At 48.8% G+C, this 24,266-nt stretch overlaps 7 protein-coding genes across 7 annotated transcripts; 2 read left to right on the plus strand and 5 right to left on the minus strand.

Annotated features, from left to right (window-relative positions):
- Positions 1-1,335: 1,335 nt before the first annotated feature.
- CLUP02_09613 (OPT oligopeptide transporter) lies at positions 1,336-7,080 on the plus strand (the record flags this gene model as incomplete). The annotated part of the gene is made up of 17 exons (XM_049288591.1): positions 1,336-1,404; positions 1,458-1,501; positions 1,575-1,653; positions 1,717-2,230; positions 2,295-2,492; positions 2,552-3,229; positions 3,281-3,360; positions 3,421-3,521; positions 3,582-3,656; positions 3,729-3,905; positions 3,968-4,217; positions 4,274-4,562; positions 4,657-4,734; positions 4,820-4,994; positions 5,090-5,251; positions 5,283-5,363; positions 5,436-7,080. The coding sequence occupies 17 exons, from the start codon at positions 1,336-1,338 to the stop codon at positions 7,078-7,080; spliced, it is 4,695 nt and encodes a 1,564-aa protein (XP_049145735.1).
- Positions 7,081-10,430: 3,350 nt separating this feature from the next.
- CLUP02_09614 (uncharacterized protein) lies at positions 10,431-11,333 on the minus strand (the record flags this gene model as incomplete). Its single annotated transcript, XM_049288592.1, has 2 exons — positions 10,431-10,987; positions 11,093-11,333. The coding sequence occupies 2 exons, from the start codon at positions 11,331-11,333 to the stop codon at positions 10,431-10,433; spliced, it is 798 nt and encodes a 265-aa protein (XP_049145736.1).
- Positions 11,334-12,218: 885 nt separating this feature from the next.
- On the minus strand, positions 12,219-12,903 carry CLUP02_09615 (uncharacterized protein; the record flags this gene model as incomplete). The annotated part of the gene is made up of 4 exons (XM_049288593.1): positions 12,219-12,497; positions 12,567-12,622; positions 12,680-12,810; positions 12,866-12,903. The coding sequence occupies 4 exons, from the start codon at positions 12,901-12,903 to the stop codon at positions 12,219-12,221; spliced, it is 504 nt and encodes a 167-aa protein (XP_049145737.1).
- Positions 12,904-13,795: 892 nt separating this feature from the next.
- Positions 13,796-15,036, minus strand: CLUP02_09616 (uncharacterized protein; the record flags this gene model as incomplete). Its single annotated transcript, XM_049288594.1, has 6 exons — positions 13,796-14,034; positions 14,091-14,307; positions 14,520-14,650; positions 14,713-14,801; positions 14,861-14,935; positions 14,996-15,036. The coding sequence occupies 6 exons, from the start codon at positions 15,034-15,036 to the stop codon at positions 13,796-13,798; spliced, it is 792 nt and encodes a 263-aa protein (XP_049145738.1).
- Positions 15,037-15,214: 178 nt separating this feature from the next.
- On the plus strand, positions 15,215-16,016 carry CLUP02_09617 (uncharacterized protein; the record flags this gene model as incomplete). The annotated part of the gene is made up of 2 exons (XM_049288595.1): positions 15,215-15,750; positions 15,839-16,016. 2 exons carry the CDS (start codon positions 15,215-15,217, stop codon positions 16,014-16,016), a joined length of 714 nt encoding a protein of 237 aa, XP_049145739.1.
- Positions 16,017-17,969: 1,953 nt separating this feature from the next.
- CLUP02_09618 (uncharacterized protein) lies at positions 17,970-18,523 on the minus strand (the record flags this gene model as incomplete). Its single annotated transcript, XM_049288596.1, has 2 exons — positions 17,970-18,402; positions 18,453-18,523. The coding sequence occupies 2 exons, from the start codon at positions 18,521-18,523 to the stop codon at positions 17,970-17,972; spliced, it is 504 nt and encodes a 167-aa protein (XP_049145740.1).
- Positions 18,524-20,912: 2,389 nt separating this feature from the next.
- On the minus strand, positions 20,913-24,226 carry CLUP02_09619 (uncharacterized protein; the record flags this gene model as incomplete). The annotated part of the gene is made up of 5 exons (XM_049288597.1): positions 20,913-20,973; positions 21,093-22,976; positions 23,030-23,964; positions 24,018-24,131; positions 24,218-24,226. 5 exons carry the CDS (start codon positions 24,224-24,226, stop codon positions 20,913-20,915), a joined length of 3,003 nt encoding a protein of 1,000 aa, XP_049145741.1.
- Positions 24,227-24,266: the final 40 nt, after the last annotated feature.

A 24,266-nucleotide genomic window follows, 5' to 3' on the forward strand; every position in this document is an offset into this window, starting at 1 on the left:
GTCCCGACGTCGGGGTGGGTTGGGGATAAGGCTTGGCAGCTCTTTATTCCCAGAGGCGTCAACGTGGAGATAAAGCACGTCAGGCGGAGGCGGCCCACTTGGGAACTCGACTGCATGTTACGAGTAATCCTATCTTGGTCATGGAGATTGAGATTACCACTCTTTTCATGGTGCATTCAAAGTATGTTGATTGGAGACACTGGCGCTCTGGATGTAGGGCGTTGTTGCAAACTAGACTTCCCTTTAAATTCAGGAAGTAAATTATTGCTGATGGATCCAGCCAGTCATTATGAGATTTCCAACCGACCAAATCACTAGATGTTACTTTGTAGAGCTTAAGACCAGGATCAATATCTACGTTGTCGTTTCCACAACACTCAAAGCCCTATTTTCGATTGTTTCTAGAGCTGCGGCCTTTACCCGACCACAATCATGTAGTCGGGTCTATCCCGACAATTACACCGGCTTCAAGTCCCGAACAGACCATTCCAGAGCCCGAAAAAAGGATGGACATCTGCAAACTGCCAAGACGCCTTGCCGAGTAGGTCTCGTACGCCGAAGCCGTCATTCTGGTCTTTAATGGCGCCACAAGGTACCCGCCCACTTCCCGCCGACCATTTCCCTGCAAAATCCCGGCGATTTGGTGTTCAACGCGTCGAACGGGGACTTACAGCGGGAGGTCAATACGGATTAAGCATACTGGTACGTAACTGACCTGCTTTCACCGGAGCCGATTGTAAAAGCCGTTCAGATGTCAGCGCGTTTAGAGGAACGACGGAAACCGAGACCGGGCATCTTATTAGGATCATAAGCATTTTGGGATATGGCGCAAGAGTCAGGAGTGTAATGGCATACTTCATTGGGTGTGGACCTCGGTAATGTGACGCCTTTGGGTCATTTCGTCCGAGATATCTTTGTTGTTGTACGCAAGCTGTGAGGAAAAGTTACTTTAGTTGAACGCATGTCCGGCGAATCCTTTGCGGAGTTAGGACACGGACGACCTGGGACCACACCACTGTCGAGGTTCTGAATGAACAGCTTATTGCGCCAAGCAGACCGACGCGGGATCTAGATGTGTCCTACCAACATCCACTTTTAGCTCAGAATACATCCAGGCAACGCAAAGACCCTAGACATTGACGCCACTGACAGTCGGCCCGGCTAAGGTCGAGGTTTTGCCCTGGATCAGGACGTCGATAAAGATAAGGTGGCTTCGGACTCTGTCTGTCCCTATCCCACCGGCTGTCTTCCTGGAGTGATGCATCCTGTTCTCAACCCCAAGTCTTTGATACGTGTTGATAATTGAACTTGTCGCCTAGTTAGTCACGGATCAATATGGGTACACTCAATGAGAAAACGGGAGACACCATCGACGTTGTCACACCCGCAGATGCAAACCTTCAGGTTTGACCTACTCTGATCGAATGCACAGATGAGTCAATCTGACACTTACACAGAGAGAGAGTTTCGATGAAAAGGTTTCCATCGACGATGTAGCGAGGTATTTACTTGATTTCCACACCGAGATTTACACCAGACCATATCAAGTCGCCGAGAAAGCTGACACTTCGCAGGCAACTCAATGCCACCCCCGAAGAAGTCCTCGAAGCCAGAGAACTTTCACGCTCCCTATCTCTCGAGGAGACCAGATCGGTATGCAGTCTTTGGACCCCACCGTTGTAGGCAGGAAGCTTCAGCCTCTAACCCATCTCAAAGTCGGCCGAGAGACTAGTGCAACAGCATGGTCTCGATCCCAACTTCCCGGCAGGAGCCCTCGAGCGTCTCAAGGAGTTTCTTGCCAACGAAGACATCCTTGTCAACCCGGATTCGCACAGCCGTGAAATCTCAGAGGCCAAGATCGAAGTTTCTCTGTTGACTTCCAATAGCCCGTACGCCGAGGTTCGCGCTGTAGTCGACCCGCATGACGATGCTAGCATGCCAGTCGCCACGATCCGTGCCTGGACTATCGGTCTCTTTTTCGTCGTCTTCATCGCTTTCATCAACCAGCTTTTCAGTGTGCGTCAGCCTTCTATCACCTTGCGCGCGGAAGTCGTACAACTCCTCGCGTATCCAGTCGGCAAAGCTGCCGAAAAATGGCTTCCCGATGTTGGCTTCACGCTCTTTGGGGTTCGGCATAGTCTCAATCCTGGACCGTTCAACAAGAAAGAGCACATGCTCATTTCGATCATGGCAAGTGTTGGAAAGACTCTGCCGAGTTCCAGATACATCAGTGAGTCATCCTCTACAGACTACTCGACACGTAATTCGGCCGTCCATTGCTAATAAAACGTTAGTCTTTACGCAGTGGATGGACCGTTACTTTGGCCAGAAATATGCCAAGTCCTTCAGTTACCAGATTCTTCTGGCTCTTTCCACAAATCTGATGGGATTCGGACTAGCCGGTCTGTGTAGAAGGTTCTTGGTCTACCCATCTTTCTGCCTCTGGCCGGCATCTCTAGTCACCATCGCTCTCAACAGCTCCTTACACAACGGTATGATATTAGTAATATGCTAAACATATGACGAAGTTGGATGCTAATGGTTCCCACAGAGGCAAATCATCCAGTACCCGGTCCTTTTAAGAAGATCTACAACATGTCGCGATACCGATTCTTCATGGTTGCTTTTGCCGCGATGTTTGTGTGGTTCTGGTTCCCCGATTACATCTTCGGTGCACTGTCCCTTTTCAACTGGATCGCCTGGATTGCTCCCAATAACTTTACACTCACTGCCATTACCGGTGTTAACAAGGGTCTCGGCTTCAATCCCATCCCAACTTTTGACTGGAATGTTGCGACACACGTCGTTCAGCCTCTTGTGGTCCCTTTCCGTGTTACCTTCAACACCTTCATCGGCGTGTTTCTGGGCGGTATTACAATCATCGGACTCTACTGGACCAATGCGTACAACACTGCTTACCTCCCTATCAACTCGAACCTGATGTATAATCACTTCGGTGGCTCATACAACGTTTCGAAGATTTTGGATGGCAGAGGGTGGCTCGACGAGACCAAGTACCAGGCGTACTCCCCCGTGTACCTCGCAGCTAGTAGTATCACGATGTACTACTACTTCTTCGCTGTCTATGCGGCTACCGTGTCCTATGCTATTCTCTATCATCGTCACGATATTGCACTTGGTTTCCGGAGTTTGTGGCGCAGCTTCAATAAAGAGGCGTCGACTGATTTCAAGGATGTTCATACAAAGCTGATGTCCAACTACCCTGAAGGTATGTCTGAAGCTAACTTGGAAAATTAATTACTACTAAAATCCCTCTCAGTTCCTGAATGGTGGTACCTGATTCTCAATCTGGCCGCCATTGCTTTCGGTGTTGCGGCAGTTGCTGCATGGCCGACCGAGGTAAGTCGAACGACCCATACTGCTACTGCCGTTGCTGCTTAGCGACTAACATTCTACCAGACGAGCGTTGGTGTTGTGTTCTTCGGCATTGCGCTTGCCCTGGTCTTCGTTATTCCAACAGGTATTATCTTCGCTACGACTGGCATGGAAGTGGAATTCAAGTAAGCAAACCTGGCTTGTCCATGTTTTCTAGTTGTTCATATGAGACTAACATGACATAGCGTCCTTGCGGAATTCATTGGAGGTGCCTGGGAGCCGGGCAATGCCTTGGCCATGAACTTCTTCAAGTGCTTCGGGTAAGTGAATAATCTGCTGTTGTGTTCTACCTGAGGTACCTTAGTATATTCAACAACTTACGATACTCGCAGTTATGTCACTACAGCTCATGCTCTTGACTTTGCCAATGACTTGAAGCTAGCTCACTACCTCAAGATCCCACAGAGGCACACATTCGCCGCTCAAGTCGTTGCTGTCTTTGTCTCAGCATTTGTCTGTACTGGCGTTATGAACTTTCAGATCAGCAACATTCCAGATCTTTGCTCAACGTCAGTATACTGCGTAACATCATATTTATCATGTTCGGACGACTAACATGAAAGTCCTACAGAAACCAAAAAGACCGTTTCACTTGCCCTGGCGTAAACACCTACTTTACTGCTGCGGTGCTGTTCGGTAGTCTAGGTGCCCGAAAGGTCTTTGGATCTGGCGGGATCTATACAGCCCTGCTCTCAGCGTTCCCGGTCGGCTTTGCACTTCCTTTCGTTTTCTACTACTTCCAGCGCAAATTTCCTCGTACCCACTGGTTCGCCAAGATTCACCCAGTGATGATCCTCAGCGGTGGCATCAGCTGGTCTCCTGTAAGCTTTCCCAATGGTTGGTTTACGATCGCTTTTGTAGCTAACATCAAGTCAAGTACAACATCGCTTACATGTGGCCGGCCGTCCTGCCTGGGTGGCTGAGCATGGTGTACCTCCGCCAGCGTTATCTTGCGTTCTGGTCAAAGTACAACTACGTCTTGTCGGCGGCTTTCTCGACTGCCATCGCTCTCGCTGGTGTGATTATCTTCTTTGCCGTCAGTTATCATGGATTTGAGATTACTTGGTGGGGCAACGACTCGGAGAGTGGATGCGAGTCTACGGCCTGCACGCTGCTGAAGCTGCCTAAAGGCGAATATTTTGGACCGCGCGTTGGAACTTACGCTGGTTAACGAGATGAAGTTTGGAAACCATTGATCGAGGAAATGCAAGCCGTCCAGCGAGGCCGGGTTGTTTCTACGGGCTCATACATACTGTGTAGCAAATCTTGGGTGCCACGGCATTCTAGCGAAATACAAGTGGCTCTTCTCACAGCCCGAAGAGGGTCAGATCACTGGTCGTTGACCCGGCCTCACATCGCCAAGGGAGATACTTGAAATATAACATACCGTATCCTTCATCGATGGGCGACCTGCGATATACAGAGCCCATGCGGCTTGCAGGCGGTGAGGCGTCGCGCTTCAACCACAATCAGGCCATGACTCGGTCAGCTCACCGAAAGCTAAGCCCTCTGGCGAGATTACACTTTGACCCTGGCCATCAACCAGAACGGGGGACGATGAAACTCTATCGGCGACCGCCAATCAGCACAGTTAAATGGTAACCGAGTACTGGTTTCTAGGAAAGTTAGTTTAAGCCATCGCATACCTCCTTTGACGTCAGCCCCTCTTCTCCTCGATTCACAACACCTCTAGGTCGAGTCGAGTTGAAAGGGCCCGGCCAAAGTGTCGCTCAGCTCCACCCTCCCCTTCTGCCGGCAGAAATATAGCAGCAGCTCGCATTCGATATCTCGCGTCGCGCGCCCTTGCCGCGCCTCCGAAAGCCCCACTATTCGAGTCCGGCGTGTCCGGCGGACTGTAAGGTCTCGTTAGAGTTCGTTGCCATGAGCTGTGGCCGTTCTCCACCCGGTACCTCCGGATCCAAGTCACGGCCATCCGTCCAAGCTAAGAAGAGTTGCACACCTTGCAGGTAAGTCCGAACATTCCGTCGCGGTACAACATAGGACGATGTCAGAAGGACTCGGACTGACCTGGTCTCTAGAATCCATAGAGTCAAGTGTGATGAGACAAGACCAGCTTGTCGACGGTGTAGCATCACAGGCAGGGTCTGCGATGGCTACGGCGGTGAGGGTGGCGGTCCAGCGGCCCGCAGACCCTCACTGCCACTTCTCCCGACCTCATCAGCATCTCCATCGCGTTGCGACACACATGCGGGCTCGGCGGAGCTGAGCTGTACTGATAAACTTCACTTCGAGTGGTTCGTGAGCCGGACCACGAACCAACTGCCTGGCGTCTTCAACTCGCCGTTCTGGAAGACCTTGGTGCTTCAAGCTAGCTCGACTGAGCCTGCTATCCTCTATGCTATCCTCGCCCTGGGTGCGGCCCACGAGACATCAAACATCGACGCATGCATCGTCAAACGGGAGCCGTCAAGTCCCGAGACAGCGGATCAACAGGAACACCTCAGCCTGCAGTATTACAACAAGTCCATTTATCACCTTCAGAAGCATTTACGCACGCCAAGCACAGAATCAATACGCGTCGTTCTAGTTGTCTGCACGGTCTACATATGCATGGAGTTCATGCAAAAGCGATGCAAGACGGGATTCCTTCACTTCAGGCACAGTCTCCAGCTTCTGGGAAGCTTGTTGAGATCTTCTGCTCCGACATCATCATGCGACCCAGCAGATGATTGGTTCGTTGATGTCATACCTCGACTAGATATCCAAGCGACTCTTCTTACGAACGAGTTTTACCAAGGTGCCGGCACTAAACACACCTCATCGATATGGCCGCCAATGCCCCGGCTGTTTCAATCAGTTCGGGACGCTAGCCAAAGCCTCGACGGCCTCTTGTTCAGAGCGTACCAATTACAGAAAGACGGTGCCGCGGCCGGACCAGCAGAAGATGCAGCTGACATATTTGAGCTGCTCGCTACACAGCAGTCCCTTCGGAACGAGCTAGAATTGTGGATACAAGCCTCTGAAATCTTCAAAGCCAGAACGTGGAACTTCGTAACAGATCGAGAGAGGCTCGCCTACGGACCGCTGCCGATTTATCACACTATGGCATACGTCATCACCAATACTTCTCTAAATCCTGGAAATGAGCTTATCTTTGACCTATACACGAGTCACTTTGCGTCGGTTGTAGCTTCGGCGAGGCAGCTTATTGAGGCGACATCATCTGCAACCATGCTGACACCTGCTGCTGAATCGTCCCCAGAAGATTACACGCATCAAGCTGAGCACGCCTCAGACACGGGCTTGGTTCCGCCGTTATTCTTCACCGCTGTCAAGTGTCGCGTGCCCAGGATCAGACGTCAGGCATTGGAACTTCTTCTAGCATCTCAACGGCAGGAAGGAATCTGGGATGCGATATTATCCGCGCGGATAGCGAAAGAAGTGATGGTTCTTGAAGAGCGGGGTCTCTATGAAGGTGATGTTGACGAGAAGAGGGCTTCCCCAGATTTTGTGATCCCGGTTCTGCCGGGGCCGCCCAGGATACACAAACTCTGGATCGAGGTGCCGGAGGAGCCACGCGGAGATATCCTTCTCAGCATCCAGAGGATCTTTCCAGAGGGCAAGCGGGAGACCCTGGGAAGGCGGTTTCACGCGGAGCATGACTATTGGACTTCTGTTCCCGTAACCAGCGCACATACCCATTCAAATCAATCAAACAAATAAGTCAAACAAACAGTTAAATATAGGAATTTCAGTGAGTTAAATAATTAAATATCGTGAGGCCCTATATTTAATATATTTAATTAAATATAAGATCGCGCGGAAAAAGGAAAATCCGGGGCCGGGCTAATTAAAAATTAATATTCCCGACCACGCCCTATAGAAGTTCGTAATTAAGAACATAAATACTTACGGCAGGATTCGAACCTACGACTCCTTACTTACGACTATAAGTTCGGTATTATACTACTTAACTAAATAGATTACTAGTGATTATTATAAAAAAAAAAAAAGCCTAAGTAATATAGAGCGCTAGATTTAATATCCTACTATATCTAGGAATCTAAAAAACCTATATTAGTTAACTAGTACCCCCTTTTTTTAATATTAATAAAACTAACGAAGTTACGCACTACTACTTCTAACCCTTTGCGACTACTATAATTATCGTCGAAATTAATTAAATTATATATTAATTAATTTGCTATATCGTAATTAATTAATTAGTAATAAGTCGTACGATTTTTAGCGCATAGTAGTTACTTTAGATTACTTCGTAGTTATAAACCCTAACTAACGCTAGCCTCGTATTATCGACCGACCTTAAGAATCGTAATAACCTCCTCGCCTTTTTAAAAGTAATTTAAAAAGGGAGGACTTTTATTAATAACGATTTAATATTATAAAAGGGCGCAAGGCTAAGGAAGTTATAGATCCGCTTAGAGGGGGTCTTCGCTCAAGAGATCTATAATAAAAATAGTCGAAGCAAAGTCTTCTAGTTTTATCGTCGCTACGACGAAATAGGTATTATTACTTATTTTAAAATAGTAGCTATGAGCTTAGCGACGACTTACTTAAAATTAAAATACTAAGTAATAGATCTAAGCTCTAACGAGTCGCTATATTTATTAGAATCCTTAGAGTACGACTCTATACTAAAAAAATAAAAACTTATCTCTAGTATTATTACGAAGGGCTAAGTAACGAGAATTAAGGAATTAGTAATCGGGTATATTATTAATAATAATAGCCTATTTATAACTTTCTAAGATCCTTACCTCCGGGCCCTCCTCTATTAGTTAGATTATAGTATTACTAACGAACTCTTATTATTATATAGAAGTATAAAAAAGGAGCTAAGTAGGATCTTTACTAAGAAAAAAGATATAATTAGGGTAGAGATCCGGAGGTTAATAATAAAAGTCTACTTATTATTCGATCTATAGACCTCGCTAACGCGGAATACTATTATCGCTATCTTTATTTACTTTTTAAACTATACTAAGTAATAGATATAATACCTTATTACTCTACGACGATAGTATAGTACTTACGATAGGGCTAATATTACCTAGACTATAAAGTCTATAATAAACGACTAGGAATTAGGCGATTAAGTCGGGGCAATTGTTTACGACAATGCCTTAAATAACGATACTTACTTAGGTTATTTATATCCTATATTATCTTATGCCTATACCTAAGAAGATATTTTTAACTAGAGGATTAGGTACTATAGTTATATCCTTAACCTCGTTAGTAAGGCCTTTTTATTTAATAATAATAAAGAGGTATTTAAGTAAGAATTAAATATATTAATTAATACTAAGTAACTTTAAGAAGATCTTAACCTCTAGTATACAAGGGGGCCTATTAGTAAGCTTCGGAACGTTATTAAATTTATTTACTCGTCGCCTTAACAATATAAGGCCTTCCTCGAGGTTAGTAATAAGACCGACGAGAACGATATATTTACTCTCTTCGAGGAGTCGTCGCAAGAGCTTATACTAACGCTTAATAATAATATAAAGTAGAATTTAATATATTTTATAATATAGCGCTTTTTATAAAAGAGAAAGCAGATCTATACTTTTTTAGTAACTAGTTAAGCTTATAGGGATCTAAAGTAACGGATCCTTATTAAGGACGTTCTTAATAATAACGATTAGTAGTTACTAGCCGAGCTAAAGGCGGTGCTTAAGCTACTTTACCTCTAGATAATAAGATATTAAGGCTAGGGTAAAGGAGACGGTTATAGCCGTCTATAAGAAGTAATAGTAGGTCTCAAGTATCTTATTAACTATCTCGAGGAGTAAAAAAGGTTATATAATAAACCTTTTAAAAAAGAGATAGATCTTACGGCTTTTTAAATCGTAGCGTCGCAATCGTAATTAACGTAAATAATACTACCTCGTCGGCGGTTAGCTCGTTATTAATTTATATCCTAACCTCTTTCTTAACCTCTAACTTTAAGTAATATCCCTCGTTATATTTAGTCTAAGTATATGCCTAGGGAGCGGACGGAGCTACTTCTTAGTAGTAATTTTAACTCGCGAGGATATTTCTAACTATTAATTATTAATACTTAGTAAGTCTTTAATAAGTATTATACTAAGTTAGGTAACTCTCCGCTCTATGCCGTAGTAATTATTTTTTACCCTGGGTAAGGATTAAGATAGCTAGAGAAGAGGTAGGATACGCCCGAGCAGAGCTACTAGCTATTTAATATAAAAAAGGGGCTTTACGATTACTAATAAAAATAGTATATAAACGAGATAGTAAGTCCTCCTCCTCCTCGTTATCTAAGTTCTCCTCCTTCGCTACGATAGTTATAAGCCACTTTTACTACCCTTACGATTTTAAAAAGTATTATAAAAAACTCGTAATACTAATAATAGTTAATATCTCGAATAATAGAGGTAGTAATTAACTACGCGCCTAAGCTTAATTAATATTACTTATAGATTATCTCTTAGCCGGTCCTTAACTTAATCTAATAGTAGATTAACTATTAGCTAACCTATTTAACGTTAAGTAAGCTTGCGCTTAATATCTTTACGATCTTTATAATAGCAATAGACTACGAGAGGGTATTTAGCTTTACGAAGTTAACTTTAACCTTATAGCAATTATTAATAAGATCCTCTACGCTAGAGGAGGTCTAATATCTTAAGAACTAGCTTCGTAATAGTATTATAAAAATAGGAGGTTAATTTTTTAATTAGAAGAGCTAATCGAGGTCAAGTCTATAAGTTAGTACTATAAGGACTTTCGCAATAGCTTCATTTAATTCCCGATTAGGAAATCAGTTAAATTAATTAATTATTTGTTAAATAAGTCAAACAATTAAATATAGCGCGAGAAATCAATCAAACAATCAAATATAAACCTCATATTTGATTTGTTTATTTGGGTATAAGCGCTGCCCGTAACACTACGCGTCGCTAAGGTCACTGAGCAGGCCAAGTAGGGAAGGCCGTGCTCCGGAGTGATCTGGAGGGAGGAGTCGCGAATACCCTTTGTACTATTATTAACCCAATGCGATCAGTGCCTCTTCTGAGACGAGTACACATTCAGCGCATATCTGCGAAAGCTTTTGGTCTGTCGTCTCCAAATTCTGCCTGGCCTATGCCTTGGTGAGATGCCATCTCGTATCTGACATTCATGCTGCTGGCGGATATTTCATACAAGCCATGCCCCTCAACTGGCAGTTCTGGCTGCCATCCAGGGGCTTGGGCATAGTGATACTGTTGTTGCTGGCTCCCATCAAGGCTGTGCTTCTCAGCTTGTGCGATCGGGGTTTTTCTCGCTTGTCGTCGACGCCACAAAAGCCACCCGATAGTGCCCATGCCCAACACTGCAGCAAAAGTAACTCCAACCGCAATGCCTGCTGCAGCTCCCGACGATAGGCCTTGATCTTTCGTCGTCGGCAGTGGTGTTGCTGCAGAGGTATTGCTTGGTTGGGGTATTACTTGGGTTTCGGTGATGTTGAAATAGTGGCAGGTGACGCCCCAGTTTGCCGGTTCTTTGCCTGGCCCGAGTAATTCGAAGAAGTAGAGGTTGCTGAGTTTCGGATTAGGGAAGTCCTTTATGGAGACTTCCCAGTTAATCGACTTTGCGGAGGTGCTCGCTACGGCCGGGCAATCGATGTCAGCCATGGTAGTTCTCCCTAAGTTGCAGGCCTTCCGTCGCTTCGCCTATTTAAATTCAGGCTTCATAAGATCGTGCAACTCACCTACGACATCGATGTAGTCTAAAGTGCTTCCGCCTCCTACCGATTCTTGCCATAATATCAACCTGGCAGAGTCGTATTCCATGTCCCAGTGGAGATCTATAATGTCTCCTATTGTGTAAGCGTTGTTGTCTCGGTAGTCATAGGCGAGACCTGGACCAGGTGGCCGGCGAAAACGGTTTTCGGCGGCGACAAATGCTGCGGAGAGCAAATAAAGACAAACCCACAGGCTTGGTAGAGCCATGACAACAAGCTGAAAGGTTCTTGACGGAAACGACTGATATGATGCGTGACGCTATGGACGATTCACTGCGACAAGGGGACTCAGATTTTAGCTAACTTCAGCTTGAACGACGGAAGGATGAGACATCCGGGACCTCGCAGCATTTAACAAAACCATTCTGCAAGGCAGAATTGCGGAGGATGCTTGACCCTGCTACGCAAAATAAGCGCTAACGATGTGCGACTAGGCGGTTACAATAAAATCCCACAGCCCCAAGTACCACCCTGTACGAAGGATCTGCCCTCAAGGATTAACAATGGCAAGACCTATCGCGCGCTGCAGCCGAGATGCGAGGCAGCAGTGTGCGGTCTCCCGAATTAGATGGTTTTCAGCCGCTCAATCAACTTTCTTCGATTGGACGGCAACCTAGGAGGGGTACTTGAATTATCAAAGTTCCATAGTCCTTTCGGAAGCTTGACCGATTCCCACGGGTTCCACACTAGATAGCAGTCACTTTGCCATGCGAAGATGAAGATGCAACGGTAAGCTCGGGATCTCCACATTAACAGGTTAAGATTCTAACCAAGCTTAATTGGACCATCTTTCCCGTAACCTAGTGTCCTTAGGGAATTGGGTGCTTGCAGTGCCTTGCCTAACGCCAGTTGTGAACTTTTGGTGATAGTGAGTTAGGCTGCCCGATTCGCTGAATCTCGCTAAAACCGCGCCTCTCTTGGCCCTGACCGAGCCTCGGCCAGATCGGTCGGAAACTTGAGAAAATTAACTCGAAATGTTTCTGCCTGGTCGTCGTGCTATCTATCTTATTGTACCCGGCTGGCTGCACTATCTGTTCTCATGCTTTCATGCCGACAACGCGCCGGAAGAGCAATAGCAAAAATCTTGAATATTTCACGTGTGCAGTAGTTTACCTAACCTTTCGGAGTATTTGAATTTACATATCCAGCAACCTGAATCAACGATAGTGTTACACAGGGTTACCAAACTTATCCGTCTTCTTTGCCTTGGAGGTGAAGCACTCATCATCTGGCCCACAGCCCTGCCAGTTGAAAGATTCCCCGAAAAGCATGCGCTGTCGCAATTCTGCTTCTTGCAAAGCCCATGCGCCTCATCACCGCCGACCCACCCATCATCTTTGGCACCGTTGACTGTTCCTTCTATCGCATGCCACTATTTCTCATCAGCAACCTAATCAACCTGATACAAAACCATTGGAGGGGAAGAATGGTGCCGACGTACGTAAGGGCCGCTGTACGGCGCGCCGTGTAGCTCATCAGAAAACCAATTGCCTCCAGCTATAAGATCTTATTAGCGACGATGAAGTTTAATAGCGTGAAGGCCAATTCTCTCACCATAAACGAACCGTCCGTCGTACGCGTTGACAACTGCTTTTGTTGCATCATCGTTGATTTGAACACCAACAAGACCCTGGTCGCTGATACAGGCGCAAAGGCGGTGCTTATCAGCGCTGACACGCGCCACCCTGGGATCAATTAGCTCTCAATTTCACTCGTACCTTACTCGAAATGCCAGCTTACATCAGCAGACTGAGTAGGCAAAGATCTTTCAACGACATGATAGTCTTGGGCTACTAGTATGATATGCCAAATCAATTATAGGTGATTAAAAGATAGTCTGGATGATAGAAGCTGTGAACGAGAATTTGAAATAAAGGACGACAGCTTATTGTGGCGAGGGGAAGTCGGACTTGAAAAGTCATTTACATTTGTATGTACTCTCCCAAGCCTTACGTGCCCCATGGAGTCCTCAGTGGATGGCAGATGGCTAATAAGATATCGGCTTCCCCGACCTCTGGAGGTGTGAAATGTCGCTCTCATCAAGGCCTCAATATGACGATGCATTCATTGATTGAAGATTGCGGGGAATGTCATTTTTTTTTCGAATGCTCTATTTAGTCATCCGAACTTTGTTTGATTATCAAATTAATGTACATTGCTTTTGAGTTTACAGGCAACGTGTTCCCGAGTTCTTGATAGGGCAAAGTGTTATCTCACTATTCGTAGAATAGGAGAGGCCTGTGCCGAGTCATATCCTTCCCAGAAAGTCTGGGGAACAATCTATTCGGACCAAAGATCGCTGCCACTCTGCAACGGGTTTGTCCGGGAAATTGGGACTTCTCTTTGAGCATGACTAATGCCAAAGCATGGCACCCCGTTGACGCATGGATGATCTCAAAACAACTTTACCAGCGTGCTGTGAATGCCATTATATCTGATTCGAATTGTAACCTGATGCCTACTCGATAGCATCTACTCAGTTTTTGTTCTTTGCCCTCAGACTCTCAAGAGATTGGTGGCTTCTAGACAATGCCTGTTTTATTTGGTATTTGATCGTGGGGAAACCATTGATACGAAGTTTCTCGTCTGTCTTACCATCAGATTGTGGACTTCTAGGTCTTATCCGTGTGATCATAGGAAAAGCTCCTCAAGTGGTATGAGTCAAACCATCTATTTCCAGGTAAACATGCTGCGACAGATGCCACCAATTCGAAGACAAGAGACTGTTATTAAGTCTTCTTGACCAATAACTAAGCTGGAGTGCTTATAGCTTGATTGATGGGTCTGTGTATGGCATGATGCCTTTGCCTGTTCACTAAGCCAGCCTTCTTTATCAATGTCTTTGGTCAACACTTCATTTTCCTGGCACGCCCAAGCTCTCAACTTTGCAAACATCTCCATGACGTAGGCTCGAGCGAGCATCAGCGCTAGTAGACAACTGTGTATTTAACGACTGCTCTGACACATTCGATGAAGAATGCACGCTTGTTGGTGGCAGAAATGAATACTACCACATACGTATCGAGAGGATGGGAGCTTTGAGGGTCAGGAATAAGAGGTTGAGCGATATCGAGTGAGCTTCCCACATAAGTCTTGACGACATTTGTTCTCACTTTCCAATACCGCCGGTTATTGCTCCCTTCAAAATCGATGATCGCCAATTGCGTGCCTCTCTTTTCCTTCTAAGACCGGCAGAAGCGTTGTTTTAGGAATCATGGGCGTCCAAATTACGCGTGCTTTGGGCGAACAACTCCTGGAACACGCATAGGCACTCCAATTGACAATATCAGGAAGTTTAAGGTCCCAGAACCAGATTCAAACTCATATAATAGACTGACTTGTTTGGGCAGACCACTTTTGGTCAGGTAGTGCGCGATCAGGTATATATACGAACTTGGCGCCTGCAGGGCATCATTCGTTTCTCGAAGATGAGAGTAAGGTGCGAGTTCTTCGTGGAAAGGAGAGTGTCACTGGTTTGGGACGAAGCAAGGGGCAGAAGCGTAATGATGCAATAAAGGTAGCAAACTATTTGACGTTGTACAACCACACAGATGCCCTGAGCATTGTTTTACACAGCAATCATTCACCGTTTGTTCTCTTTGGATAGTGAAGTTTTTCAATACCTACAGAGCTAAGCTTGGAGAAAGTACCCAGTGTGGAAGACATCATCCCATACCTAAGCGGTGAAGTGAGTATTCCCAACATTCACTGTTCCACGTGACGCCACCCACATACCGGGTCTTTTCTTCAGTCTGCTTTCTCATATGCTCCTTCCTTCCCACTATTGGTATCTCATAAGGAGGCTTCTGCCTGGGGTCAAATAGGTCATTTGCTTATAGATCTTCCGGGCGTTATTCAGAACAACGTGACCAGAGGAGGTGGCTTGGTATTCCTTCCACATTCTCCCTCATAGCTCAGCCCTTTCCTCCTACTTCATTCTATCGAACACACATCTCCTCTTTCACATCTACTTCCTTTCTCTCTTTCACTGAGGGAAAACTCGGTACTTCCCTGAAAAAACCCTCGATTCTCGATCACCTTTACAACCACCCACATTGAGACCACCGACGAAGTTGAGGAACACTCGTCATGATGACGGTCTCCCGCATCGTCTTCCAGGCAATCCTCGCCTTGGGTATTTATTCCCTGGCTACTTTTGCCCTGGCCGAGGACCTTACTATCACCAAGGCTGGAACCTTCCCGGTCATCGCCATCGAGGCCGGTCTTACCGCTCGCGATGACACGATCGCCCCTCACGACTGCGGCGATATTCTCGGGCGCGGCATCACCCCTCAGATCGACTGCTCCTACTCGGAAGAGAACTGTGGTTTCCAGGACGACATTGAATACATCATCCGCATCAAGCCTATTGGCAAGGTCAGCACCCACTGGTGCGGCATGATGCGGGCGCAGGTTGCAAAGGAGACCAATTCCTATATCGAGGAGATTGTGATGAAGAAGTGCGACCGCACTTACGAGGCCAACGAGAATGGCAATGGCATGTGGCTTGTCCTCAATATTCAGCACATCCACTTTCTCGGTGATCGGCGCCCTGATGTCGAGCGTGCTATCAGGAACACCATGTGCCCTGGTGGTCCAAAGCTGGACTATTGGGTCAATGAGGGGTACATATCTCTTCCCCTTTCCACCCCTCCCCCCCTCCCCCCGAGGCAACCTTGTTCAACTCTGTAGCTAACTTCTTTTCACCACTAGTTGCTACCGCTCCAGCATCTGTAGCAAGCGCTACTGGAATGTCGATAAGCGTCGCAGCTTGCCTGACGCCCTCGACCAGATCTCTTACCCCAAAGGACGCGATGTCCTCAAGGTCCGCCCCGAGATCGAGAAGCCTGTCACCGCCCTCGCCGCTACCAATGTTGTCGCCACCACTTAGCCGACTACGTTCCCCACAACCAAGCCGTTCCCCATTGCCGAGAGTCTCATTTCGGACTTGCTTCTCAAAGACACTCCCACCGGTTTCGAGGCTCCTCAACCCCAAGCGATCAATGATATTACTCGTGGCCTTGACCACGACTTCGAATACGGAGGATACTTCCAGCTAGCGAGAATTAGTAAGGGGGAATCTTCGTCTTGAGATGCTCAGAGCCATGGTATTTGAGAAGCAGCAATGCCATTTCCTAGCTTCTTCTTCAGACTGCGGTTTGTTGTGGAGTGCCAGGGGGTACACACGTCTTCGAAGAACGATGTGATGACTATGGCTATGTTATTACAGTGCAGCTAGATAGGAACATAAATCGGCTCCCGTTGCGGTATCATCATCTAGTGCACCGACTTAACCCTGAACTAGTCTGAAGCTTTCCGTGCCATATTTCACCGAGTTATATTGAAGGGCAGCCGCTCATGTAGAAGGAAACGAGTCAAGAATAAGGAGGTAGTCGGCGAGCCAGTCGACGAGGGCTCTCCGCTGGGGCCCCTCAGCCGCTGGCACTTCTTGGAGTGCCGGGCAATGACCCTCTCGATACAGCTGTAACTCCTCTCCAAGATTGACAGCCTGTTCCTATGAGTACCTAGGTCATGGAGCGAGTCCTGTGACTTGTCTCTGTCGTGGATCTCGCCTCAAATAGGAAAAGCCTAGGGAGCCTCGTCCATGTTTTCAATCGTTTTGCTCCTTTTGCTCTCCGATTGCCGTCCCGGAACAGCAGCGATAGGTTCTTTCGGAGGCGAAGTGCTACCAAGAGACGGCAAGATTTCTCCACTCCCAACAATGGCCTTGAAAAGCCTGTGGCAAAAGCCGGTATGTCTGTTCAAATTGCTTGGGCGTTCTACGAATCTCATACAGACTTCATAACCACGTTTAGCAAGCTCTATGCTCACAGGATCTTCACAGAAGCGCTGGAGTGCCAGCTGAACCACAATATGGGATAAAGTGACAGATATCTCGACTTTCTGGGAACCGTAACTTTTCCACTCAGCCATCGCCAACTGCACTCTTCCAGATATTGGGTTAAAATAATAAACGATCGTGGTCAGCTTGAGCATATCCAAAGGTTTTTATTGGATGGCGGATAAAGCACAGGCTAGAGATTGTAGACAGTGAGAAATTACATCAATCTCAATAATGAAAGGGTCAATCTTCCGATCAGTCAGATCGACGACTGGGACTCTTCGGCAGCATAGAAACATTTGCAGACCGTATGACGTCTCAATAAACCTTGGCTAATTTCTAGTTGCTCCAGACTCGAGTGACAGAACCCGTTCTCACCCGGCTATGCATCTCTAGGTAGTAGCCTTGCGGGGCTCAACCTGGACGGAAATCGTTTAAATCATAGGAGATCTCGCAGTCGCACAGGCTCCCGCACATGGCAAGTCCTCGCGAGCTCTCAACCACGTCAACATGAACACTCCCACCCGCCCACCAGACGTTTCGAAACTCAACATCAGAAAGGTTCTTCTATATTCGGCAGATCGATGCTGCAGTGCCCAGCTTTTATCTACCCTTGGGGGTTCTCGGTGCGTTGCATCTCACCCTCCCCAGTCTACCAGAAACTTCAACATCATGAGTATCATGCTTGGACTCTTGGGAGAACTACATCAAAAATGAAAAACATCATATGAACAGCTTGGCAAAAAGAATATACAGTGAATAGAAGATCAATTCCCCAGGAACTCTCACAACCCCCACCCACTCTAAAAATGGAGAAAAAAAAGGTTGCTTCCCATCCATCTTCCCTCCTCCCGTATATTGACGCAAAGGTGACCCAGCCTTTTAAGAAGAACCCTCAATCATTGCCAGCGGATTCCAGCCCGGTTAGGAGAAGAGAAGAAGTTCTTGTCTCTGACAAGAAGCCAACCAAAAAAAACTGAAGAGTCGTCAAGTCAGAAGACTTTACATCCTCACAGCCTTCTTCGACTTACTCCCCTCCGTGGAAAACGGCGCCAAAGGCGGCACGCTCTCCTTGGCCTTCTGCCTCGCCGTCAAATCACCGCCCCTCTTCTCCCCTTTGCTCTTTGTCGAGAACGGCGCCAGCGGCGGGACCTCCTCCTCGCCCCCCTTCTTCTTGCGCGCCTCGATGACCGCCTCGCGCTTCCTCGCGTCGGTGCCAAACGGGTTTAAGGGCGGAGGCGGGTCATTCTTGCCGGGCTTGTCGGCGCGTCGGGCGACGGCGGCCATGGCTTCCTCGTGGGCGAGTCCGGAATGGAAGCGGATCGGGGAGCGCTTGATTTGCGGGACGACGGGTTTCCCAGCATCTTCGCGCTTGATGAAGCTTACGACGCCGCCGATTGCGTCCGAGGCGCGGGCTTGGAGGCTTGCGATGGGGCTGGAAGTGTTTGTTAGTTGGGAGTCAGGTGGAAGAGTTGTGAGTCTTACCCAGACTCAACGGGCACGGCACCAACGCCGGCAACCGCAGCGGCGACGACGGCAACAGCAGAGAACTTCATCTTGTCTAATTCCAACGCTTCGTATCTTCGTGTTTGTAGTGTAAACCTTGTCGTAACTCGTTCCCGCCGTCGTGAAATGTGTGTTCGAGCCGGCGATGACGTTGAGTCGTGTAGGATAGTTGTATATGTGTATAATTTGGAAGGAAATGATCGACGCTTGGTCTATTCGATAGCTGGTTACCGGAAGTAAATGTTGTAGTTGTCAAGTAAAGTGATCGTCCGAATTCAGACGCAGCAACCAAAAGAAAAAGGGTGCGGAAGAAAGACCGGACGTCCACGACTCTTTTATCTATCTCTTCTCTTCCAGACGTCCGGTCCCAGACCACCGCCTCCTTTCCCCATATTCTTCAACTCTCCACATGAGCAATCCAGACATCCCTGACCATTGCGTGAGCTGACAGGCAGCTTACACTACACCCTTGTCCGTCAACATTGGCCACCCGGCAGCCCCACGGCCTTGCCTCGCATCACAACGTGGCGCGCCCGCTCGATGCCACCCCTGGTCTGGTATCACATTCACATCTTGCCCTACCCAACTACCTCATATTCCACCTCGGCGCGACGATGGTATAAGAAAGAGTCCGGGGATGATGGCTGTACGTCTTGTACGCAATAAGCAGCGCACATCTAACTTCCACAAGCGCGTTTCCACAGTTTCAGCCCGCGACAATCCACACGAACCACGGGCCAACATCCGGTACAGACGGCGGGGACTTGCTCTCGGGGTTTTCTCTTTCACCTCAAATCGTCTCTAATTATCTACGGGAATCTCTGCTCGGCGAGTTGAATTCTCCGCCAGTCCACTCGGTTTCCCCTCCCCATCCCACCGGGCTGGATATTGATTGCAGCCTTGGACTGGGGCAGACTTTCGAGGCTCCTGTCCCCCAACTCTGCCCAATACCACGCGCGAGAATACCGCCTTCTATTTTCAGCTGATGTCGTCTCGTCTCGTCTCATCTCCTCTGCCTTTGCAGCTCCAATCAACTCACCTTCGTAAGACATGGTCGAGCTGTTCAATTCCGCTCAACATCACCCGACCATCCGGTCATCCCGACTCAAGATTCGACGGCTCTCAGCTGCTGCTCGACTCGCGACGTCTTATCCAAAATCACTCGCCATGCGGTTGTCGCACAACGGCACACAGCCACCGCCCTTCTCAACCTGATTCAGTTTTGCTCCCCTTTGTTCCCTCCACGACTCGCAAAGTGAAGAGTTGCCATTCTTGGCAGAATCCATTCCATACTCTCTACACTTGGTCACTGCCCCATCCAAAAACAGCAACATGGAAAATCGGTACCAAAAGAATTCCTTCCATCCCTCAGACCCTCATCCGTCCGACCACTTCATCTGAAGCGATGCCGTAATCCGGTTCTCCCGAGCCTTTGCGCCATCCACCAGAGTGCTCAGCAACTTCTTATTCCTCCCATCTCTTCTTTTATCCGCCAATTTTCCACTAGCCCTTTTTCTCACCGACCCCTCATCTTAACCGAATTAAACGAAGACATCGGGCTGTTTCGATAAACTCTGCCCTCTGCCTCAATGACGAACGGTGTGTCACAAATCAAAATTTAAACCTCGACTCTCTTTGTTTGACAATCGAGGGATCGAGATCTGTTGCTCTCAGCGTCCATGGAACTATAGCTCGGTCCGAACTCACGTACCCAAGCGCGCGTATTCCTCCCAAGATGCCAAGAAAGCAAAAGAGCCAGAAAACCAAGAAACCTCACCAAACCGAGTCGTGTTGTGACAAGACAAACCATACAAGTAGTGTGTGTTTCTCAGCTCTTGCTGCGCCTACCTTCACTTTCTGGACAAGAAAGATCTCCTAGCTCAGACGTTGTGTAGACACCCCTGCCTTGATCCCTCAACCCATCCCATCCTTCCAGAATATTCGCGAATCCGACTTGACGTGCCCAGCCAAGCCCAAGAACTTCCAAGAACCCCCTTCAGCCAGCAATGTCCCCGGTCTCGATCCTCTACAATCATGCAACCTCACGAACGCCCAGCTCAAGCCCAAAGTCCCCTTCAACCCTCACCTAGTGTAAAACCGGGCTCGGCACCAACAGGCCGGTCATACCCAAGAGAAAAAAGTCCCCGCGCAACGGCAGCCACACCACCCAATACCCCAGATCCCTGTCCCCGCCTCTGGATACATTAGCGCACGTCAGCCGTCGATCATCAGCCTGGCTCCCCTCGGCAGATCCAGTAGCATGAACGGCGGCTCCATTTTGGGTTCCTTGGTGCCGTTGCAGGTCTTTCATCTAGACAACCTCGTCCCCTCCTGCATGACAACTGCCTCACCATCTTCACACACCGAGCCCACCACGGCAGACCGAATCACATGGTCAGAATCATGAGGATATGGTAGCATTGTGGAAAAGTCTATTCTTCATTCCTCGTGAGTGAACCGCCGCCAGAATGTGCCCACCAAGCGCCAAGCAATGCGACGACTACACGCAGGTCCCAGAGGCGCAAAGAATACTACGTACAAGAAGGACAATTTTGTCTGGTATATATAGAGAAGCTTCGCCCCCGGTCCCTGGCCCAACGTTGCATTCCGAGGACTCACGCATAGCGGACCTCGTTGAAGAGCGCCGCGCGCACCTGGATCAGGGCTGCGAGCTCAAACAGGAATGACTGTAGCACAATGACATTGGTGATGACATGCGACACGGTAGCTTTCCTCTCTTCCTTTTCCGTGTCCCTCTTTGGCGTACTTGCTCCGGCAGTACCACCGCTAGGTGTTCCCGGCACGGCATCCTGTTCTGGCTCATCGCCGTCCCGGTCTACCTCTTGCTGCTCATCTCCGCCCTCGTCATCATCATCTTTAGGGGGCGGCATGTGTAACGTGGGCTTCTTCTTCCCAAGATCTAGTGGGATAGGCTCAACCTTGCCGGGGATGCCAACCTTTCGGGCGAGAATGCTCTGATCTATAGCTGCAAACGCCGCGGCCTGGCTGGCTACCGGATCTCGAGGTGTGTGCGACGACCCAGCTTCATCCGCTGCGCCCCGGCCAGAGTTATCGTGACTGCCAGGCGTGTCTTTGGGCGGGGGAACAGGCCGAGACGTTGGCGTAGAGAATCCATACCCACCAGACATAACACCTGGTGCCGGGCTACCCGTTCCGGAACTTCGGCTGTTCTTCCTGCCTCGTGGGCTTCCAGTACGGCTGGGCGTGCTCAGCTCCGACACCAGGCGCTGAGCAAACCGTTCGAGGCCCGAGGGCCGCGCTGGCGATCCACTGCGGGTCGCGTCGTCCAGACTTGAACGTTCCGGGGTATGCGTTGAACTATGCCTCTGCGGTGTTGGCTTGCGGGGTGGCAACGGCGGACCAGGCGGGCGGGGCTGGTCTGCAGTCTGGAACGCCTCTCTCCTACCTTGCAGAAGATCCTCGAAGCGGGGCACAGTCTCGCGATACTTGGTGACCTGGTTGCACAACTGCTGTAGGACGACGAGTATGCGAGGTAGGGATGACTGTACCCATACTGGACGACGACGGCAGGCATCCAACGACTCAAGCGTCTGCTGTTCCTCCGACGTCGTAGAATCAGGGTCTGTCGGGGGCCTAAAGGAAGTGGTCGAGGCGTCGGGTGAGGTAGGGCTGGGTGGCTGCTCGTCATAGGTGTACTTTTGAGGGCTCCGCAGCATCCATCCTTCGGGTGCCATGTAGCCACAAATGGCCAGGTCTAAGATGGCCTCGGTGAGGGAGAGATTTGTGTCGACGGGGTTCATGAAAAAGGTCTCGAGCAGATCCAAAACCGAGTTGAGCAGCGGGTCGTCCGGGCGAAGCGTGTGCTCGTGCACGTCGCGTGGCGCCCCAGGCAGTGTATCAGGAACAGCGGGCAAGTCATGATTGTTGGTGGATATCTTGGGTGCGACCAGCTTCAGGGAGCAGGGATGACTCTCGAGCCGGGACATGGTGTCCTTCAGGACGTTATCGTAGATTTCGTCAAAGTTGTCCTGCCCTCCAATGGACCCAGCCAAACTCATCAAATAATCCACCTCCTGCTCGTGGGCACCGACAGTCCGGTGCATTTTGACTCCCAAGACCGCTTCAGTCCGAAGCAGCGTGCTGATAGCATAACGATGATGCCTCCGGAGGATAGCTGAGATCAGCTGGAGAGTCACGCGGATGGTCTGCTGGTTATGTGAGCGTAGACACGCCTGAGCAAGATCGACCAGATTGAAGAGTAAAGGAGTAGCCGTGATGTCGGATTTGGTCTGGGCAAGCATAGTAGCGAGATCCATGGATTTACGCTTGCGAGCCGCACTGATGGAGGCTCGGGAACCTGACATGTCTTCGGTGACATGATCAGGCAAGCCGAGCAGATAATGAAGGATAAGGTTGATCATGTCAGGGTGGTCTAGGGATTCGAGGATCCGGCGGAGGTACGTCAAGACAGCTACGGACGAGCCTCCGTCGATATCGGACGACTCTAGTAAAGAAGGGTATCTAGGGAATATGTCAATATTTACCATGGCCAACCTGCAGGTGGGCTATCTTACAAGAGTTGTTGGAGGAAAATGACCTGGAAATGCTCCAGAAGCGTCTGCTTCACCTCGACGGATTTGCAGTGGTCCAAGACATCCTGCCAGAAGAGAAGATGAGAGAGAAAGGTCTCAAGGTGTAGTTGGAAATCACCAGAGCATGAGCTGATGATCTCAAAGGTGGAGGCTGGGTGTTGATAGTCGGACAGAGCGAGGATGGGAGGCAGATCGTTGGTGGGATAGTCAATAACCAGCTTGCGACTCAGCTGACTGTAGAGCGCACCCAGGCCGGTGGCCATGAGAGTGGAGAGGTCGCTCTCGACAATCCATTGCTCGAGAGATTCGTCGCTTGATGCGGACTCAATGATGTACAGCAGACCTGTTCTGGCAAAGTCCCCAACCTTACCCTCGTGGTGAATGTAGTCCATCAGGATGTAGAATAACGGGAAATCCTGTCTCTGCGTTCGGCCAGCAAATGCATCATGCCCGTCCTGGGGCTTGTCCTTGGGGTTCCCATCGTGATGGCTCTTGAACCAAGCGTGTAGTATCTCTCGGTTGAGGCGGATCTTGGTGGTGATGTTAAAAGCCAACTCAACGACCTTGGCCTCGGTATCAGAGCCCAACCGCACACTGTTGACGCCGGTGATGCGCACCAGGAGGTTCGTCAAGCTGGCGGAGAAGGTTGTGTTTTCGACAAATGCCTCCTCTTCGGTTTCGAGCAGAGTTGCGAAGAAGAGCACAGCTTCCTTGATGATCCACTCATTGTAGGAAGTGGTGGCTATCTTGCCAATGGGTACGTAGACTTGTTTCTTGGCGGCATACTGGATGCACGGGTGAGGTAGCGGTCGTCGGGACTCGTCGTTGAGGATGTTTGTAAGTTCTTGGAGGCGGAGTTCGAGGTTCTCGGCGGCATCGACGTCGTTGGCGAGATTGGAAGACGACCTCCAGATTTGCTATCACGTGTTAAGATCAGGGCCTCGCCGGCAGCGCGGGGGAAGCTTCTCACGAGGATGCGGTTGTACTCTTTGTCGAAGCGATGCAGACGTTTCGTAGGGTTCTTTGCTTCTTCCTTGCGATGGGCCGCGGGGGACAGCGAGGTGCCTGCTAGGAGGCGCGACCACTAGATTTTGGTCAGGATTGAAGTTTCTTGTTGCCCAAGCCCAAGATCAAAAGGGAGGGAGGGGTGTTTCGTCTAGGGTATCTCACAAAGTCCATAGTGTTGTCCCCGAAGGCATCTCCAGCAGGGCAGGAGGAG

The sequence above is a fragment of the Colletotrichum lupini genome, chromosome 5, assembly GCF_023278565.1.
Source record: "Colletotrichum lupini chromosome 5, complete sequence".
Lineage (NCBI taxonomy): Eukaryota > Fungi > Ascomycota > Sordariomycetes > Glomerellales > Glomerellaceae > Colletotrichum > Colletotrichum lupini.